Genomic DNA, 21,851 nt, shown 5'->3' on the forward strand with positions numbered 1-21,851 from the left:
GATGTGGATAGTATGTGGCTAGGCTATGGCTGGGCTATTGCTGGGCTATTTGCTTGTTTTGATGATGTGGCAGGAGGATTTTTAGTGCTGATGATGTGGCAGTAGCTAGGCTATTGCTGGGCTATTTCTATTGTGGATGGCCTTAGAGCATCTCCAAGAGGCAAATGGAGGGGTAAAATTATATAATTATCATATTTACTTTTTTTCATGAAAAATCATTCTCAGGGGAGAGGTATTTGAGAAGGTATTATACATTTTCTCATTTTGAAGAGGTATATTTACCTCTCCATCAATTGAGAGGTAAAATCTCATAATGATCATATTTGTCTTCTTTTCATGAAAAAACATTCTCCTTGGTATTTGAGAAGGTATCACACTATATATTTTTTAATGCATTTTTTACTATTATTTTAGTAATTTACCTTTTTATGTACCTTCTTCATTTGGAATGTGTTATTTTTTAGAATGATATATTTCACTTTATGAGAAGTTAAATAAATAATATACCTTTTTCATTTACCTCTCCTTATTGAAGATGATCTTAGAAAAAAAAAGACTTTCAAAATGCATATTCTTATGGAATGAACTAAAAAGGAAAGAGTGCATATTATTAAGGAGTATTATTACCTTAATACTTATTTATGAACGTTTACGACTAATTATTCTTATTTATTCAATGAAAAATATAAAATGCTGGCTGAGACTAGAAGGCTATAGTCTATAGTTAGAAAGCATAGCAGACCCACCTCAAAACATGACCGTTGCACTCTTCCGCAACGTTCCAAATTCAGAGATTTTAAATTTGTTGCCGACCGTTGAGCCTCACCTCTAATCACCGCTCCCCATTTACTTGACCCACGCAATCCACCACCGTTCCGCAGCTAAAACAAAATAGAAAACCCCAATTCCCATTTCTTGGATTCATCAATTCAATCCTCTTTTCAAGAAATCAGACAATGGCGGCCTTGGCACCGGGGATTCTCTTGAAGCTCTTGGACGGAATGGCCACTGGCCTGAAGGCGACGAGCGAGCACCGCAGCTCCCTCGTCCAGGTCACCGACATCGTCCCCGCCGATCTCGACGAGAAGAATCTGCTCCCCAAGCACGGCTTCTACATCAAGGTCTCCGACTCCTCGCACTCCATCTACGTCAGCCTCCCCTTCGACCAAGGCGATCTCGTCATGAGCAACAAGATGCAGCTGGGCCAGTTCATCTACGTCGACCGCCTCGACCCGGGCTCCCCGGTCCCCGTGGTCAGGGGTGCGAAGCCCCTCCCCGGCCGGCATCCTCTCATCGGGACGCCGGAGCCGCTCATGGGGCTCAGGGACAAGGGCGAGAGGAGCGCCGCCGCCAAATTCTCCGTCCCCAAAAGGGCTTCGTGGGAGACAGGGTCCAGCGGCAGCGACGAATCGCCGCGGACTTTGAAGCCGGTGCCGCTTGATTTTGATCAGTGTACGCCGCTGAAGGAGAGGCCGCCGAGTGCGGTGAAATTCCCCATGTCGCCGGCGATTAGAGGGCGGGCGATGAGGGATGGGAGCGCCGTCAGATCCTCGGCCGGCGGCGGGCTCCTTTCGAAGATGATGGAGTCGCCGATGATGCGGAAGAGCTGCGTCATCACGCCCTCCAAGTTCTCTCGAAGCAAGAGTGTTTGCGATAGAGAGCAGCGGATTTCCAGGACCCCCTTCACCATAGCTGTAGGTACATCTTTGCTCACACGGGGGGTTTTTTGGGCCCAAACAAGAAGAAGTCCAAGTCATTGTTGCTGATGCTATTTCTCATTTTTGCAGGAGAAGAAGAGTTCCACTCCACCTCCATCGTTGAGGGGTAATGGGATCCCCATTCCACCTTCTCCCGCCACCGATTTGAAGCCCAAGATGTCTCAAATTTCTTCCAATGATGATTCTAATTCCATCAACACAAGTATTCACATGAATCTTCCTGGAAAGCTCAGCATTCTTGGAAAGGTAAAAGAATCTCTTCAATCTTCAAAATAGTGTGTGCTAATTTGCTAACTCGTTGGTTAATGACATCAGGAGGCCGTGCAGCAGCGAGAGACGGCGCAGAAGACTGCTCTTCAAGCGCTACGAGACGCCTCAGCAACCGAGAATCTCGTTCGCTCTCTCAAGTAAGCACTACTAATTCTCTTACGCACTTGATTGCTTTATAATGAATGAAATGAGCCTTGATGATTCCATGGCTTCTTGTAGAATATTTTCAAACTTGACTAAAAAGGCAAAGGCAGAGTCCCCTGCCGCCTGCTTCGAACAATTCCTGGACTTCCACACCCAAATTCTGCAAGTAGTGGCAGAGATGACATCCATTCAAGCAGCAACAGCTTCTACCGAATCAAGACAAGAAGACACGGCAGTTTTGAATGAGATAGCACTCAACTCCATGGAGCATCCACCAAGCTCAGAGTCGGTCGCATCCAAAAGAAGGGCCGCTCTTCCCAAATCCATCTCAGCATGTCCTGAACAACCAGCTTCTTCAAACAAGTCAGTATTGGGGAAGCATTTAAGGTCGTCAACCCTGAACCACAAGGAGAAAAAGGCCTCCGAAGCAGCTTCAGCCTGCGAGAACGACGAAAACAAGAAACCGGCATCTTCTTGCAGCATGTCCAGCTCCATCAGACTTGGAAAGCAGATCGAGAATGAAGCGGGTAACTGGTTCATGGAATTCTTGGAGAAAGCATTGGAGAAAGGAGGCCGAAAAGCCAAAGAAACAGAGAGTCAGAAAGTTCCTCAATCTCTTATATTGAAAGTGATAAACTGGGTGGAAGTGGAGCAGAGTGACCCAAACAAAAGGCCAGTGCACCCTAGAGCTTCAATCATAGCAAGAAAGCTCAGGATTAGGATGAAGAATCCCTGATTTCGAGTTCGAATTAGATATAATATCAGGCATCATTTTGATTGATTTATTAGTTGTGCAAAACAGAGGCTCAGAAAGTCCCTCAAATCTCTTCTTATTAGTATGTAAGATCAGATTATAAACTACTCTCTCTATATGGTTACATCTCTGTTTTCCCTCCTATAAATAATACGCTTGATCAGCAGCATCATTCCAAAGCAGAGTAAACAAAAACTTGCATTAAACCAGAACTCGGGAACAATCAGTTAAGCAAAAGAAGTGGAAATTACAATCATTCTTCTCAGACTTGGGCTCCTTCAGCCCTTTTTTTTTTTGGGAGTTGATTTTCAGCCACTTAGGGCATGAATAACCCCGTCCCCATTTCCGGCCCCAAGTCCCCTCCACATCATCATTCCTCTACAGTTGCGGCTCAGGCCTCAACTCCTCTAACCCTGCAGGCCACAACTCGGGCCGCAACTAATAAATGACACTATTCACAACTCCAACATATTTAACTCGTAAACGCAATTCGTTCAACAATTGAAACCGTGAAAATGCATTATTCATTAGAAAATTAACATTACATTACTAGACGAAGCAAATTTAAAATACTACAAACCCGGGCCAAGACTACTACTTCTTCATTTGGGCGTGAAGGTAGGCGATCATCTCACGGTGCAACTCGAGCTCGTCGTCCGACATCTTCGACGTATCCTTCGCTGTCAACTCCGTCAGCTGGCTCATCCGCCATGTAATATTCATCTCCGACAAAGTGTCGGACATCTTATCCAGAGACGGATTGATTGGCGGTGGCACCATGTCGGAGTTGCTCGCAGTTGCCTACCCCTTTGCTTTCCTCTTTGCCGCTTTTGTTCCCATCGGGCGGCTCTGAATGCTAGGAGAGGAGCCGAAGACGTCGTCGTCCGTCACGTTGAGGTCGATCGCCGGACCTCCATCGCTCGAAGAGTAGTTTCCGGAGGCGGAAACTTTGGTTCTCTTCGCCGCACCAGTTGCCTTCGGCTCGGCACCGCTCGTGTACTTCGGGCTCTTCTCGACGAGCTTCCAAACGTCGAAGTACTTGAATGCCTTCCTCCCGTCAGCGAAGAACGCCTCCTTCGCCTTCTCGACGAGGTCCGCCTCGCTGTGCCCGCTCGGCCACATCCGGACTACGTTGGCCCACTTTCCGTTCCACTTGCTCATATCCCCCTGGACTCGGCCCCAATGCTTGCGCAGCTTCACGTAGCTACGCTCGATCGACCCTTTAGGACGACCAGCGTTATACTTCTGAGCAATCCGCTCCCAGAAAGCCTTGCTGGTCTGCTGGTTGCCGATGATAGGATCCTCGGCGACGTCGATGTAGTTCCTCGCAAGCCATATTGTTTCTTGCGGACCGTACTTCTTCGGCCCATCCTCCTCGCCGACCTTCTCCTTGCCACGCTCTTGAGCGGGCTCCATCTCGTTGATCTCGAATTCATCGGTGTTGACCAGCGATGTTACATCAACGTTGCTACCGACTCCCGGACTAGGCTGTGGCTGCGATCGTTGCGACCCCGGTATGTACCAATTGTTCGAGTTAACGAACTCCTCCATCTCACGTTCATCGTTGTTGAACCAATCCATTTACGTCGAAATAAATGGTATAATATAGATTGAAATTGAATACACGTAAGATTAATGCACAAATGAAATGCTCGTATTTATAGACACAAAATCAAAAAAATTTAAATAAATTGGACTTGCGGCCCGGCCCGAGAGCGTGTAACACTGGGCCGGGATTCGCGGAGGCGGCCCGTCCCCCGAATAACGCCGTCCCAGGCCGGGCCGCTGGACGGGCACCAGGCCGGGATCACGGCACGGGGACCGGCCCAGGCCGTGCCGCCTCCTCCTCCAACGCGCGGGACAGGCCGGGACTCGCGATTTGCTGCCCGACCCCAAGCATTATTCATGCTCTTAGGGCATCAATAACCCCGTCCCCATTTCCGTCCCCAAGTCCCCTTCCACGTCATCATTCCTCTACAGTTGCGGCCCAGGCCACAACTACTCTAACCCTGCAGGCCCCAACCCGGGCCGCAACTAATAAATGACACTATTCACAACTCCAACTTATTTTACTCGTAAAATAGAATACGTTGAGTAATTATAACACGACAAATTCATTTTTAATACAAAATAATAAATTATAAATTAAAATTATAAAAAGATTAGAAAATTTTAAAAAGTGCAAAAAAAATTAAAAAAATTAAAAATGCACATAGGATTCGGGCCCCTCTCCCTCTCCATCTTCTTCATCTTTCTCCTTCTTCTTCCTCTCCCCCTCCCTCTTCTTCCTCTTCCAAAAATCTGCAAATCCGTGAATAGTAGCGGCCCGACCCCTTCTTCCTCCCTCTCCATCGCGCGCCCAGGCCGGGCCGCGGGACGGTCACCAGGCCGGGAACGCGGCCCCGGACCGGCCCACGCTGTGCCGCTCTTCCGTGTAACGCGTGGGACGGGCCGGGACTCGCGATTTGCGGCTCGGCCCCTTGCGTATTCATGCTCTTAAGGCCTTGACACAATACTATGTTTCATTAGATTTCATGGTATTTACATTCTAGACTAAAGGCCAATTTTAGTCTAACATATTGCGATTTTACGATTTTGGTCCAAAATATTATTTTTTTGAATTATTCGGTACCTCACAAATAAAAACGGGTCATTTTGGTCCAAATTTGACGAAACTGTTAAAATTTAACAGTCATCGAATTTTAATTACATTTTGACTGGATTAAGTTAATAAATATGTTATATTAATGTCTAATATCTAATTAACCCAAACCTAAAATTATATCAAATGAACCGACGCCTCACAATTCCTACACTCAATCGCGTCCATCGGAGGAGGCGCCATAATCTCGTCTAAAGCTCGAATCCCTCCGCATCAGCGAGTGGTAAAACTCAACAACCTCTAGAACTCTCCTGACCTTCGCCAACGCCGCCTTCGATTTACCCCCTTCGGAGGTGGTGGTGGAGGAGGAGGAGGCGCAGTCACCTTAGATTTTGCCGGAGGAGGAGGCGCAGCCACCTTGGATTTCGCCAGAGGCAGTGGCAGAGTCGGAATGTTGGAAATTTCCTCCAATGCGCGGTCAGCTGAATCAGAAAGAGAGGCGGATGAAGAATGATATGACGACGGCAGCGGCGGTGGCTTCGGAACGCGCGGGATCGAATCACGATCAACGCTTCGGAAATCTCATCGGAATCGAAGCGGGAACTTCGTGGCCGCTCGGCGTTCTCAGCTGCGCCTCCAAGGTCGTCCTTCTTCACGCTCGCGACGGTATCGAATAAATTCGAGGCAATGTTACTCTGCGTGATGCATTTTCACAAGACCTTGGTCGTGAAATTGGATTTGTGGTAGTTATTGGTGACATGGCGAGCTTCGACGGACAAGAAGAAGAAGAAGAAGAAGAAGAAGGTGTTTCCTCGTGCTCGGCGACCGCCCGTTTAATATTGCACAATTCGCCCTGCATGTATTTGAAGTTCTCTTCGTAATTCTGCTTTTGGTTGGTCAATTTCATGTGCAGAAACTCGTTCTCGTTCCTCATCCGCTCATTCTCCACCCCAGGCACTCGATCTTCTTCCTAAACCGCTCAATTTCACAATCCTTGTTGGAAATCTCGCTCTCCAGCATCTGCAGGATCACGACGGACTCCTTGAGCAGCTTGTGCTCGAGGAGCTGGACGCAATTGAGTGTAGTAATTATGAGGCGTTGGTTCATTTGATATAGTTTAGTTAAATCATTTTATGTTTAATTTATTTTTGTAATAATTATTATTTAGTAAAAAATTGTAATTTTTTAGGTTTGGGTTAATTAGATATTAGACATTAATAAAACATAATTATTAACTTAATCTGGTCAAAATGTAATTAAAATCCGTTTAATTTTAACAGTTCCGTCAAATTCGGACTAAATGTGACCCGATTTAATTTGTGAGGAACCGAATAATTCAAAAGATAATGTTTTGGACCAAAATCATAAAATCGCAATATGTTAACAACCAAAATGAAACTTTAGTCTACATTCTATCAATGGACATTTGACTACGTCATTTTTTCCTAAATTAATGTATTTTTAATTTAAATAATATTATTGAATTTTTCCGTATCTGTGTCGTAAATTTAATTCCGTAATTTGTGTGATTGTCAATTATTTGTTTTGTATAATTAGAATTGATGTGGCTAGGCTATTGCTGGGCTATTTTCTTGTCCTGATGATGTGGCATGAGGATTTTTAGTGCTTATGATGTGGCAGGAGGAGTTTGTGGCTGGGCGAAAGCCATTGTGGATGCTCTAAAAGATAATCACCATTGATGATACAATCCATTGGAGCATCCACAATGGCGGCGAGCGGACCGGCTAGCCGATCACCGGTGCTCGCCGAACCATTGTAACCGGCGAGCGCCATTTCGGCAAAAAATCAGCGAGCGCACGCCGATCCGCTTGCCGCCATTGTGGGCTTCAGACCGGCGAGCGATTTTTTTATTTTTATTTTTTTTTAATTTTCGAAACACTATATATACGCGCTTTGCACGTCATTTTCATTCGCACCACTTATTTTAATGAGTACTCTCTCTATCTTAATTTCTGTACAAGATCAACAACGGAAAATGAGCAACGTTGGTGGTAGTGTTGGGGATGCTGAGGAGTACGAACGTTGAATGAACGAAGCGTTAGAGGCCTATACGAACCGTGAGATTGATAGGCTGATGCAGAGGGCCTTGCAGCCGGTGGTACCTCTACCTCGACCACGACCAGTTGGCCACCGCCGAACAGTGATTGAACGTGATCACGTAGCTGCACATCAGCGCCTATACGAAGACTACTTCGCACAGGAGCCGCGGTTCAAAGCCAACCTTTTCAGGCGCCGTTTTAGGATGAGCAGAGCCCTGTTTATGCGTATTGTTAATGCCTTGGAGCATCGATATCTGTATTTCCGCTTCAGGCACGATGCGGCTGGCATACCCGGCCACACATCTATTCAAAAGTGCATTGCGGCAATCAGACAGTTGGCCTACGGAGGCGCGACAGACATGTGGGACGAGTACCTCCACATCGGTGAGACGACTGCCCTTGAATGTATGAAATATTTCTGTCAGGGCGTGATTGAAATTTTCCGTGATCGGTACCTTCGAAGCCCTACCCCCGAAGACTGTCAGGATCTGATGCAGTCATGCAGATGCACGGGGAGAAGCATGAGTTCCCGGGTATGTTAGGCAGCATAGATTGTATGCATTGGGAGTGGAAGAACTGTCCCGATGCCTGGAAGGGGTTCTACACGACCGGCTACAAGGGAAAGAATCTCACGATGATCCTCGAGGCCGTAGCTGACTACCGGCTGTGGATTTGGCATGCGTATTTTGGGATAGCAGGGTCGAACAACGTCCTCAACTCGTCGCCCCTTTTCAACGAGCAGTGCCAGGGTGTCGGTCCGACCATTAGTTTTGTCGCCAACGGCAACCAGAATGATATGGGCTACTACTTGGCGGATGGGATATACCCTAGGTGGCCTGTCTTTGTGAAGACGATCAGATGCGCATCAGATGAGAGGAAGACCTACTTTGCGGAACGGCAGGAGTCGGCGCGCAAGGACGTGGAGCGCGCATTTGGTGTGCTCCAGTCTCGATGGGCGGCAATTAGGGGTCCAACGCGTTTGTGGCATATCGACTGCATTGCTGATATAATGTACGTCTGTATTATCATGCACAACATGATTGTCGAAGATGAAGGTGTACAACTGACTAGTTGGGCCAACGACGATAATGAAGCCGGTCCAAACCACGACATGGCCGCCCCTAACGTACGAAGTGGGGTCCTGCATGATGAAGTCGGCCTCCTCCAAGCACATGCCGACATGCGCCAAACGAATGCTCATATTCGACTCCAAAAGGATTTAATTGAAGAGTTGTGGGCGGAGGACTGCACGGCGTTAGTTTTTTTTTATTATGTAATTTTTTTAAATGTACTTTTTTTTAATTTAAATAAAATTATTGGATTTTCCCGTATCTGTGTCGTCAATTTAATTCCGTATTTTGTGTGATTGTCAATTATTCAGCTTATATAATTTTGAGTGATGTGGCTAGGCAATTATTACTAGGCTATTGCTGGGCTATTTGCTTGTCATGATGATGTGACATAAGGATTTTTAGTGCTGATGATGTGGCAGGAGGAGTTTGTGGCTGGGCTATGGCTGAGCTATTGCTGGACGAAAGCCATTGTGGAAGCTAGGGGTGAGCAAAAAAACCGGAAACCGAATATCCGAACCGAACCAAACCGAAATTTTGAAATTCGGTTCGGTTTTTTCGGTTTTTCGGTTTGGTTCGATTTTAAAAATAAAAAAAATTCGGTTTTTCGGTTCTGTTCGGTTCGGGCGAAGAAAAAAAAACCGAAAAACCGAAAAATCGAATTATATATATATTCTATTAATTTAATATATTATATTATATATAATATATATTCTTTTAATATATTCTACTATATAATATATATTATATGTATTATTAATTTAATATTATATATAAATATTCTATTAGTATATATAAAATAAAATAAAATACACATATATTTATTTTTTTCAGGTTTTTCGGGTTTTTTTTCGGGTTTTTCGGTTTTGTTCGGGTTTTTCGGTTTTTTAAGTTCGGTTTTCAGTTTTTCGGTTTCGGGTTTTCGGTTTTTCGGGTTCGATTCGGTTTGGATTTTGAACTAAATTCGGTTTTTCGATTTTGGTTCAGTTTTGGCAAAAAACTGAACCGAAACCCGAATGCACACCCCTAGTGGATGCTCTTACATGGAGTTGACAAATTTCGCTGAAATGACATCGGTTCTATCAACGTATATATGGCAAAAGAGCGGTTAACATAACCTCACCCTCTCAATTTTCAATTCACGAAATTAAGGTTATGAATTTATACACGAATTGAAACGATTTTAGGTGTCTTCTCTAACTGCGATTAATTTTTCTCATATTTATCCTTTTATTTTCTTCTTGGATTTCGTTCACAAGTTCCCAACTTTTGAGGCAAGAGACGTTATCCTTAATTAAGGCTGGATAAATGGTTCTCAGTTATTCAATTACCTGGCCGAACTGAGAAACTCCGTTATTGGGGAACTGATAACCGACCTATTCGGGTTTCGATTCCGGTTCCCGTGACGAAACCAATTAAATAATAAAAATTATTTAGTAGTTTTCTTTTATTTCTTTAATTCCTCTTATTCCATAATTTTTCATCTTGTTGTTTGAATCGAACCAAACCTTAATTGATTTTAGTTCCAGTTATTAAAATCGTTAATTTTTTAGAGTCGGTTAATCGACTGTTCAATTTGGTTTTTAACTAAACCGACCGTTTCCAGCCCTATTTGTAAATAACTCAATACATATTTCAAAAATAAAATAAAATACAAACCGGCATAATAGTCTTAATATATTGACTTTCAGGCCAGTTCTTACTCAAATTTAAAAATTCAGTTTGTTCATTCGCAAATAGAATAATACACAGCCAACTTTATCCATATTCTAGTATTTATTTTTTAAACAAATATATACTTCATCTGTCCACAAAAAATAGTCTCATTTTACCATTTTTTGATATCCATAAAAAATAGTCTCATTTTTTAAAATGAAAAGTTCCATTACATAATTCTTTACCCACACTTTCTACATATCTCTTACTTTACCTATTTTTCTCTTTCTCTCTGATCACTTTACCAATTTTTTTCGTTAAAATCGTGTTGTCCACAAATGAAACTATTTTTTTTGAATGGATAGACTATAATAACAAAAAATTGAGAAAGGTGTTATATCGGAGATTTTGCCATTTAACTCGATGACTCTAAGGGCATCTCCAATACACGGATGTCCCACTCGGACATCCACTAGGACTTCCCAAAAACACCTCCTGCCACGTCACTAGGACTTCCCATCCCACTGCCACGTCACTAGGTTTCCCCCTGCACAATCTGCCCTTCCCACTAGGACTTCCCGCAATAAAAAAATCACAATTATTTAATTACGTAACGGAATTATAATTTTGACACGGAATACGGGAAAATTGCGAATGAAATGAAGTTCAACGAGCCGTATATATAGAGTTAAAAAAAAACTCGGACGTCCGACCCGGACGTCCGACCCACGCCACAATGGAGGACGTCCGCCCGCCCGTCGCCCGGATATCTGAGGACATCCGATATCCATACGGGACATCCGTATCCGAGTTGCTTTGTTAAAATGGCGGATGTCCGGGTCGCCCGTCGCGGATGTCCGACCGGACGTCCGTCATTGGAGATGCTCTAATAACAGATTGACAAAAGTTGATGTGTTCAAATGGCAAATGACAGAATGTATCATGTTCAAACTAAATGAAATATTTTATAGGAGTAATCTATTTATGCTAACTCTAATTTTTTTTACCAACATGAATCAATTATATTGTAAATTTTGTATATGAGAATTGTATTATCCCATTTTAGGGTAATTTAGTCGCTGACCCAAATGTCATGTTGGCAATGACTCATACATAGGCCAAAAATGATGTTAAACTCTTATCTCTTAAAAATATAAACTCTTTCTTTTTAATTTATCCCCTAAAAGTATTAAATTTTTTATTCAAGGAAATTTCTTTATCTCTAATGAGGTAAGACCCAATTTTAACTAATGCAATTTTCTTTCTATTTTTCTCTTATTTCTCAATTTTGCATTAAAAGTTATGTCTTTCACAAATTTGTATTTTCAGAGGACGGATGGAGTATCATATTTAGAATAAAATATTTTGTATAATTATGTTAACTTGAATTTATTTTTCAATTGTAAATTAGTTGTATACATTATGGTGATGTTCGGTTTTCTAGATAAAATAGTACCAAGATACAATCTAGATATAGTTGTGAGATTATTTTAGTTATAGGGGTTAGTTATATCTAATTATTCCATGATTATCTATCTAAGATTGAAATGTGATATTAAATCTCATGAACCAAACACACTACATATTTAATCTCAGGATACACTCTTGCAAACCGAACATCCATTATATAATCACCCAAAATCAAACTAAGATTACCTAAGAGCATCCACAATAGCGGACGTCCCGGCGGACGTCCGACCGACGAGCGGGTCGTCCGTCCGAAATGTCCACTATTGGGGCGGACGAGCGCGCGAAGGACTACCTCTCGTCCGTCGGATTTCTCGGTCGACTGTCGTCTCGTCTGTCCGCTCATCCGCTATTGTGGGTCCTCGTCGGACGAGAGCATTTTTTTTTTACTTTTTTCTTAAAATTTCAACTCTATATATTCGGCTCGTTGCACTTCATTTCATTTGCACCTCATATCATGCACACTGATCGTAAAAAATGAAGGCCTAAACATAAACATATCATACCGTCGGGCCGGGGGCACTCCGCCCCTGGATCCCAGGCAAGGGGGCAGCGAGACCCCGTTCGGCTAGCGGCAAACTATAAGACTAGCGGTAAACTTTGTTTAAATTGTTATTTTTTATTTTCGTGCCAAATTTTATTGCGTATTTGTGAATTTGTAAATTTGTGAATTTTTATTATTGTGCTTATCCGCCGGGATGTTCTAGTGCTTGTCCACTATTGTATAGTGAGATGTCCTAGTGATGTATGTGGCAGTGGGGTGAGAAGTCCCAGTAACGTACATGACAGAATGTGTTTTTAGGAAATCCTAGTGCTAGTCCATTGGGAAGTCCTTTTTATTGGGGACGTTCTGAGCTTTTTTTATACGGAGTAATAATTAATATAACTTCTCTTTTAACGAAGGTGTATTTAAACCCTAGAAATTGTAAAACTAGCCGTCATCAATTATTTTCCCCAGTTTCTTTTTTCGATTGCATCTTCTCGACTTCCCCGAATTTTATTCACTAATCTGCCGCATCGATTTTCGTCTTCTTTCTTCCCAGCTTGTTTCACAAACCCCTATTTCTACATCTTCCCTCACTATTTCTCTCTGATTTCACTTAACCCCAATGGATCTACTGCAATCATACAAAGATACCGACATGGAAGACGACACTTTATCGCCTCACGCTCCGGCATCTGAACCCGATCCATCTCCCGATTCTTCCCCGGTGCGGGCAATCCCGGCCAAATCCGCCGCCCCTAAAGTTGACGATACAATGCTCTCACTTACCGTAGCCGGGAAGGCCCAGTTTCATGCGCAGAAGCCAATCGACCCGACCCAGCACCTCGTCTCCTTCAACCCCACCTACGACCAGCTATGGGCTCCAATCGTCGGCCCCTCTCATCCGTACGCCAAGGATGGCCTAGCGCAGGGCCTCCGCAATCACAAGCTAGGGTTTGTGGAGAATGCGAATATCGAACCGTTTGTGTTTGATGAGCAGTACAATACTTTCTACAAGTTCGGCTACGCGGCAGATCCATCGGAGAACAATTACGTTGGTGATGTGGAAGGGTTTAAGACCAACGACGGGATTTCGGTGTATAATATTCCGCAGCACGAGCAGAAGAAGAGGAAATTGGAGAAGAAGAAGGAGATGCTGAAAGAGAATGAGGAGAGCGGTGAGGTGGATTCTACGGAGCTGGAGAATCCTTCAACGGATACCTGGTTGATGAGGAACAGGAAGAGTCCGTGGGCGGGGAAAAGGGATTGGGTGCAGGGTGAGTTGACCGAGGAGCAGAAGAAGTATGCTGAAGAGCACGCCAAGAAGAAGGGAGAGAAGGAGGGAGGTGAGAGGGAGAAAGGAGAAGCACATGTCGACAAATCTACTTTCCATGGGAAAGAGGACAAAGATTATCAAGGGCGGTCGTGGATTGCGCCTCCTAAGGATGCCAAAGCGAGTAACAATCATTGTTATATACCCAAGAGATTAGTGCATACTTGGAGTGGACATACCAAGGGGGTTTCAGCTATTAGGTTCTTCCCCAATCATGGTCACTTGATATTGTCTGCTGGGATGGACACAAAGGTCAAAATTTGGGACGTTTTCAATTCCGGTAAATGTATGAGAACCTACATGGGGCATGGCAAGGCTGTGCGAGATATATGGTTTAATAATGATGGGTCCAAGTTTTTGAGTGCTGGTTATGATAAGAATATCAAGTATTGGGATACTGAGACGGGGCAAGTGATATCGACCTTTTCAACTGGCAAAATTCCATATGTAGTGAGGCTTAACCCAGATGAGGATAAGCAGAATGTTTTGCTTGCAGGAATGAGTGATAAGAAGATTGTTCAGTGGGATATAAACAGCGGGCAGATCACACAGGAGTATGATCAGCATCTAGGGGCAGTGAATACAATTACTTTTGTGGATAACAATAGGAGGTTCGTTACTTCAAGTGATGATAAGTCCCTGCGTGTATGGGAGTTTGGGATCCCTGTGGTGATCAAGTATATCAGTGAACCCCATATGCATTCAATGCCCTCGATTTCTTTGCATCCGAATTCCAATTGGCTGGCCTGCCAGAGTTTGGATAACCAGATACTTATATACAGTACACGGGAGAGATTCCAACTCAATAAGAAGAAGAGATTTGCTGGGCATATTGTGGCTGGGTATGCTTGTCAGGTTAACTTTTCACCTGATGGACGGTTTGTCATGTCTGGAGATGGTGAGGGTAGATGCTGGTTTTGGGATTGGAAGAGTTGCAAAGTATTTAGAACTCTCAAATGCCACGATGGAGTTTGTATTGGTGCTGCATGGCATCCGCTGGAACAAAGTAAAGTTGCTACCTGTGGCTGGGATGGATTGATCAAATACTGGTATGAATACTCATTTCTGGTTCAACATGTTATTTATGTCTTTAATAAATAAATATGCACGTTTTAAGGTTTAAATCAGAGCTTAGTACAAAACCTATTAGCTTTCTAGCAACTATTGCAACACATTGATGTCTTGCGTATCACTTTAGTTACAGTTTAGTACAGAGAGTCGAGTCATCTTAATTGTTTGCTAACTTGTACTATAAGAGTAGTGATCCCTTTAAGTGGCAGAGTGACCCGAGGTTCAATTATTTCTTAACAATTCTGCTTACCCATTTGTGTATTTTCTTGCTCTTATAGTATTAACTGACAATACTATACTTCTTCAATGCACAATCAATTATTAGTTGTGTTAACTGTTAAACAACAACGGTACCCAACGTGGAACAATAAGCTTACTATTCTACTACTGAATTGACATTAGTTTCTAAACATGATTTGAAATTTGTTCTCAATCTGATCGAGGATCTCTATTGGAGAAATCTTCTTGTCTTATTGTTGTGGTTTGATCTATCTACCTGCCTTCGAGGGGTTTTGGCTAAGCTTATTTTAGAGAGCTTATAAGTTGAAAGGCCTCGAGAGCTTGTAAGTATCGAATACTTTGGATAGTTGAGCTTATACTTTGGATAGTTGAGCTTATAAGCTGGAGAGAGGAACTCATAATTAGAGAGAGAAAATCAAAGATATAGGAAATTGAAAGGGTATATATGTTGGTGAGAAAAAAATATATTAGGGTTATTTTGTAAATTGAATGTTGTTTATAAGATTATGAAAAAATAAGATGAATTGTCGAACTTATTTTTTGAGGAGCTTAATTTTACTGTTCATAGTTTGTTTTAAGGAACTTATAAGCTTAGCCCTAACACCCCCTTAGTCTTACCAAATACAGTTTGAGTTTACTGAGTGCATTATTCAAACTTTGTTATACTCTGTGAGTCCGTATGTTATAATTGGTGAAGGATGATAGTGCTTCATTTAAGAAGCAAATGTTAAGATATGCATGACATCTTGATCTTTGTAAATATACATCTGTACTCTGCAAGCCAATTTCATGTAATGAACCAGACTACATTGTGATCTTAAGCAAAATTGTCATTAATTGGTCCCCAATTCTTGGTATGATAGAGTTTGTTGGCTGAGAAACCTAGTCATTTGTTTATCAGGAAGCTTGAAAGTGATTACGAACACCTATATGTATTTTTTTAGCACACTTTATCAGTGGTTGATCTAGAAGTTAGCAACGGATTATGCCGAATAGAGCCAGACTGTGATTACAATTATTAGTGGCTGTATTGGCATCTGGGTATAGGCCTTCACTCAATCTGCCTTGTGCAGTGAATGCAACAGGGGCACATGCTATTACACCAGAAGTCTGTTTTTAGATTTATGCTATTGTCTTAAATTTATTTTCTCCAACCCTGGAATCCTGGAGCTATTTGCGTATGTGATGGCTTGCTTGTCTACCTCTGTTGGAGCTTTATAGATTATTCTTCATTCATATCTTTTCTTGTCACTGCAATCGTGCAATGTGCTCTGTGGTTTTCTAATATCATTACAGACCTTCCCCTTTACAGGCCAAGCTTTCTCCCTAATTAAAATCACATATATGTGAGCTCTGCCTGATATGAATATTTTTGTAAATGTCTATTTTGATGCACACCTTCCAAATTACATTATTCTTCTATTCTGTGTGAAAATCGAGTTGCATTTTTGCCAGATACTATAGTTTTTACCTGTAAAAGGACTATAAATTTATCTTTCTGGAGTTGTTGGTATACTAGATTAGATCTCTTCATTAGAACAAAGTAGTGTGATTCATTTGATAAACGCATCTGCCACTGGCACAGTTGCTGTGACATGTTTGTTTATCTATCCATCTTTTTCTGAACAACCTAGCATAGCAAGCCAACGTGTTTTCTTCAATTGCTCAATTAATTCTGACTTGATGGTTATTATTTTCCAGGGATTAAATTGCATGTGAGAGAGATTGGGTTGGTTGATCGATATCCCCAGAAGCAGATGGTAGGAGGGAGGGCTACAAAGACAAGTTCCACAAAGAAGCTGCCAAAAGCAATGTGTTGTAGTACTACCCAATGGATCCTCCTACAAGAGAGACACTCATGTAATTTATTTATGCCTTTTCCAGTTGTCCAGAACATTGAGATGTAATATCTTGTTTTCGTCATGTATACGACCTTACTATCGCACAAGTTAGTTCTAGGTGCGATAAGCCAACTCTTTAAGTTGTATTGTCAAGTAACCAAGCAATAGCGCTTACATTCAAGATTATACTCTGATACTCTTTAAGTTGGAGTACTATTTTCAAGTAACTAAACAATAGCTTGCGCATTCAAGATTCTATTCTGATACGCAACGAATTATGCTCTCTATCTCACTTGTCACAAGACTCAATATTCACAAGTGAGAACGACACAGAATATTGCCACACAGAAACAGTGGCCGCAAACAACTAAAAATGTAAAATTTTACTGAAGCCGAACCGCACAACATATTAGGACATAATTTCTGTTTGATTATTATAAAATGGCTATGAAACTCAAAATATATTAAAACAGTAAATTTAAGAAAACAATCATTGCGTTTGCCGGGAGTTGCTTGGAAGGCAATTATCCTAACCGTTGGACTACTAACGCTTGATGCTTTATCAGCTCAAGTATTTCTTCTTTTTTATCCTAATAATTTTGTCTCATATTTATGGAAAATACCAAGTTTATATGATACTGAAGAATGATTTACATGTTATAACTTACAATCTGCATTCTTTTAGCAGCCTATGAGTTGCTTGCTCGGTGTCCTTTCTAATCAAATTTTTCAGAATAAATTTGATAAGGATTTCGTAAGTATAGTTAAGCTTACATGCTGAACTCTAGGCATTAAACATAAAGGATATGGTTACGTCTTCAGATGTAACCAAGAAGAGAAAAACATATCCCGACTGTTTAGTCAATCATCAGTGTAAAGATATGTGCTGTATATGGATGCATATGTACTACTTTCATGCACTTAAAACACTCGAGAACTGTATCATTCATTTGGGAGTTACAGATACTGTTCACTTTGGAAGATGGACTAGTGATAAAAAATTATCTTGACTCCTTGTCTTAGGGGCCGGACCTCAGTATGCGTTCTAGTCAAGTGAGGCGTGCTATAAAACCATGAAGTAAGATTTTTATTCTATATTTAGACTTCTCTTTAACTTATATTTTAGTTTCTTGAGTATATGAATGTAAGTGGACAAAGCCTCCTTTTTGTCTTGGGACTGAAATCTTTTTAGTTTCGAAAGGATGTGCTCAGACTAAAACACTTGACGCAAATTTTAACAGAAGAATGCTATTCTGAATGTATATTTTGTGATCCAAGTAATGATTGAGTGCTAATTGAGTTATTTCATTTAAGTAGATTATGACGCTTCTTAACTACTGTTACCTAGTGGCCTTGTTCTACAATAAAAGCGTTTCCTTAATGAATATGACTAAAGAGGCAGTTGAGTGGCTAAACAAGGCTTTCACTTGGCTCAATACCAACTAGTGGTTTGTCTTCATCATCAAGGTGAAGGGGTAGAACAAAGTGTACAAGAAGCGGTATGATGTTTTCCACCTTTTCTTCATCTTCCGTGTCTGCATGAACTGTTTTGCCCTTAATATAAGGGGTTGGCTCTGGACCACTTAGACCTTCTTCTCAGTTCTACAATTGTAACTGTACACACATATATAACAGACCATGATTTGTATTACGGTCCTGTTTAGTTTTTCAGTTTATCAGTGTTGTATATATTGCACATCCCCGTTTGAAGTTTAAAAAAACAATTTATCTAGACTTTTTTTTGTAGAGAACCTGAGCACCCTGTGGCATAATTATCTGTTAGTGAGTTAGAGACTTAAGAGTTTTTTTTTGGGTTTGGATATGAATGATCTACAGTATATTGATAATTTTAGATAAACTAGTATTGTTTTTGTTACTAAACTTGGCCTAAAAATGAAGTGGTTAAGATAATAGAGCTCATAGTTGCTCTTGTAGATTGATGAATTCTTCTATTGCTCACTAATGGTAAATTCTTACTTTGGATAGGCTTGCTGGTATGCAAGAGCTGCAGAGGGAGGGATATATGCATGCTATGTATAATACAGTCCTATTCTACTCACTCAGAGAAGGATTGAAGCAATCTGATTTGTTGGCTAGAAAATGGATGACGAGGAACGGCCATAGCAAAGCTCAATAAGAGCCATGCTTTCTTGCTGACAAATGGCAATCTTTAGATTGCATTATCTTCATCTTGTCTCTCAAAGTAAACTAGATATGTAGCTCGATGTAATTATAGTATGAAAGTATTAAAGGATGTTGTAATTTAACATTGTAATTTATAATCAATGATCAATTGAGGAATCTGAGCATATTATGCTTAAGTTTTAATCGCACAAAAACTATAGCCAATTCATTTTCATAAAAGGAATGATTCCCTGTACAAAAAATATGATAAATTTTCACACATCATCCCAAAACAATTCACTCTATAATGTCAACAGCAGCTAGAAATTGACAATAACCAACAAAGATATAGTAGAAGCTAACAGGACATGCCTCTGTAGTTTTATACTTCACCTCCTGTGAAGACGAGAGGCGTTGTAACAAACAAGCAAGCTATCCGTATGGCGACCTATGGCGCTAGGAACGGCCTCTGAGCAAGCATACCAGAGTGAGATTGATGGAAGACACTAAGATGGTAGAGTGCCTGAGTTATGAGCTCTTTGAGTTCAGGGTGCTGAGCAACAAAAGCACGGTCCACCCCTTCAAATGCGTTCACCACTCCTGCTCGTTCCAAATCATCGCTCTTCCCTGCGTGGATAGCAAGGTAGCACACCAGGATCAATCCGTGAAGCTGCGCCCTCTCATTTCCCTTCAACAATCTCATCAGAGGAGGAACACCCCTAAACTCAATAACAGTCTTCGAATGCTCCACACACAGAAAATTATCAGGACAGGTAAATTTCCCAAGTGCAATAGCAGCTTCTATCGCCACATCCTGATTTCTGTGACCAAGCTGCTCCACTAAGGGGCCAACTATCCTAGTCTCTCGTGCAGGGAATGCTCTTGCCAAACACCCTATGGCTGTTATAGCTGCTATGCGCAGCTGGGAGTCATCTGAATCTTTGATCACTCTAAGGAGCTGATCCACCACAGCCTTGGAAGCGGGGGAATTTGTCTTGAAAGTCGCCCTTCTGAGGTCAGCATTGGATTCAGCTGCGTTTGTTATCTCCATTATGGTCATCAAACAGTTTAACTGCAACTCCCCTTCTTCGGTTTCAACCAGCTTAGCTAAACAAAGCAACCCCTTGGTCTCTGTGATTCTCTTGCTATTCGGCACATTCCCTTTAGCCAACATCCACAATGCTTCAGCACAACTGACTTTGAGCTTGTGTTTCACCTCCGGCTTCTCGTTCTCTCTATCCTTCCTGTTACCTCCCTTGCCACTTCCCTCTGAGTAATGCATAGACTTAGAAGTGCCTAGTCCCGGCTTATACAAACTCTTGCTCTCCATCTCTTTGTTGATCTGAACAATGGAATGGATGCTTTGCAACCCGGATTTGAGCTTCGAATCCTCCATCAACAAATCATGCGACATCAATGTGACAAGAGGCCTAATGGCATTCTCCCTTGCGAAATCCTCTTGAGCCAAAGGGCAGTGCTCTGCCATTCTAGCAACCACATTTGCAACCCTAATCTGAACCTTCATAGGCGAATCGCCTAAAACTTGCACAATAGTTGGAACACCAGATTCATCGATGATTGCTCGAACCCTTGATACATCAGTAGCTAAATTATAGAGAGCGGAAGCAGCAGCAGCTTGCCCCTCCGGCGAAGAGCTATCCTTTAACAGCTTCAACAATGGCGGAATACCGCCTTCTTCGACTATAATCTGCTTGTTCCTGTCATTATCTTTGGCTAACGAAGCCAATTCATTGGCAGCTTCGATTTTATCCGGCAATTGGCCCATATACAAGGAAGAAACAAAAGACCAAACCCAAGAAATCATAGGATCGTTGCTAGCAATTGGGGGTAAAGTGAGGACGATACCTCCGCCGCCGGCCTCGTAGACGCTGAGGACCCATTTCATGTCAGCAACGGAGGAGTCGAGGAGGTTGTGGAGCTTCCTGAATTCGGCGGAGGAGACGATGGTGACGACGCGGCGGAGGGGGTTACGGCGGCGGCATTTTTTGACGAGGGTTAGGGATTTCTCGAGATTTTTGGTGACCTCGGTGGCGATGCGGCGGACGGGGCGGACGTAGAAGGTTGCGCCGGGGGCGGTGGAGGTGGCGAGGCGGACGGCGGTGCGGAGCATCTGGCAGAGGCGGTCGACCTGCTTGCCGACCTCGGAGCACTCGAATTTGAAGATTTCGGTTTCCTTGACGGCGCCGCTGATTTGGTCGGATAAGAGGATCGGGTAGGATAAAACCTCCTCGATTCGCTTCTCTTGCTGCTCGATTGCGGTCTGCTTTTGGGGCTGGAGCTTTTGGGAGATGGCTGACAGCGTCGCCGCCGCCGATGTGGGTTTCGCCGCCATTATCAGTCAATCGAGGTTGAAGGCTCTCTCAAAGATTTTAGGGAACTTTTGTGCGGTTTCGCCAACTCATTGACTGTGTCCAAACTCAACTCTCTCTCTTGATTGGTCTGAGAATTCGGAATGAGAAGGTTTGGGGAAATGGAATTTAAAAAGTTTTTTTCTTTTCTTTTTTGTGCTTCGCATGTTTGTGCGTAACACAGTTGTACTTGTACCTCCCTAATTTGGTTTCTTTTTTACATCTGGGAATATAGTATTTTATTGTTATTATCATTTTCTGTAGGTGAAATTAGTTTCTGCTCAATTATTAATTCATTTTCTTCATAGAGAATCTGCGTAAATCCGTAATCCTGGTCGGATTATGTCTGTTGAATCCGTACGCATATTATATTGGTTAAGGAAAACTTAAATAATGTTATTTAATACTATTAAAAGGGGTTTAGCTTAGGAAATCATACACAGGATTTATATTTATTTGATTAGAATTTCAGAAATTTATAATTAATTATTGATGAAAAGTAAGATACAGAAAATAAAATAAAAGAATTAAAAAACTTTATCTAAACTGTACATTAGACTTGAATGAGTTCGCTCAATGATATCACAACCTTTTATAGACTCATATTCTAATTCTACAAGCATCTTCTTGATTTTATTTTCCATAATC

At 42.1% G+C, this 21,851-nt stretch overlaps 3 protein-coding genes across 3 annotated transcripts; 2 read left to right on the forward strand and 1 right to left on the reverse strand.

The window, feature by feature from the left end:
* The first annotated feature begins 808 nt into the window (after positions 1-808).
* On the forward strand, positions 809-3,010 carry LOC121797789. Its single transcript, XM_042196509.1, has 4 exons — positions 809-1,694; positions 1,788-1,964; positions 2,034-2,125; positions 2,208-3,010. The coding sequence occupies exons 1-4, from the start codon at positions 957-959 to the stop codon at positions 2,866-2,868; spliced, it is 1,668 nt and encodes a 555-aa protein (XP_042052443.1). The 5' UTR covers positions 809-956; the 3' UTR covers positions 2,869-3,010.
* Positions 3,011-12,663: 9,653 nt separating this feature from the next.
* LOC121798254 (pre-mRNA-processing factor 17-like) lies at positions 12,664-16,942 on the forward strand. The gene is made up of 2 exons (XM_042197162.1): positions 12,664-14,607; positions 16,571-16,942. Exons 1-2 carry the CDS (start codon positions 12,851-12,853, stop codon positions 16,575-16,577), a joined length of 1,764 nt encoding a protein of 587 aa, XP_042053096.1. The 5' UTR covers positions 12,664-12,850; the 3' UTR covers positions 16,578-16,942.
* A 2,090-nt stretch (positions 16,943-19,032) lies between these two features.
* On the reverse strand, positions 19,033-21,348 carry LOC121801164 (ARM REPEAT PROTEIN INTERACTING WITH ABF2-like). The gene has a single exon (XM_042200610.1). The coding sequence runs from the start codon at positions 21,185-21,187 to the stop codon at positions 19,283-19,285; it is 1,905 nt and encodes a 634-aa protein (XP_042056544.1). The 5' UTR covers positions 21,188-21,348; the 3' UTR covers positions 19,033-19,282.
* Between the last annotated feature and the right edge of the window lie 503 nt (positions 21,349-21,851).

Source organism: Salvia splendens, chromosome 4 (genome assembly GCF_004379255.2).
Source record: "Salvia splendens isolate huo1 chromosome 4, SspV2, whole genome shotgun sequence".
Lineage (NCBI taxonomy): Eukaryota > Viridiplantae > Streptophyta > Magnoliopsida > Lamiales > Lamiaceae > Salvia > Salvia splendens.

Coding starts and splice junctions, on each gene's coding strand:
- LOC121797789 (XM_042196509.1), top strand. CDS start 957: ATGGCGGCCTTGGCACCGGGGATTCTCTTGAAGCTCTTGGACGGAATG. Junction 1,695..1,787: donor GGACCCCCTTCACCATAGCT/GTAGGTACATCT, acceptor TCATTTTTGCAG/GAGAAGAAGAGTTCCACTCC. Junction 1,965..2,033: donor AGCTCAGCATTCTTGGAAAG/GTAAAAGAATCT, acceptor TAATGACATCAG/GAGGCCGTGCAGCAGCGAGA.
- LOC121798254 (XM_042197162.1), top strand. CDS start 12,851: ATGGATCTACTGCAATCATACAAAGATACCGACATGGAAGACGACACT.
- LOC121801164 (XM_042200610.1), bottom strand. CDS start 21,187: ATGGCGGCGAAACCCACATCGGCGGCGGCGACGCTGTCAGCCATCTCC.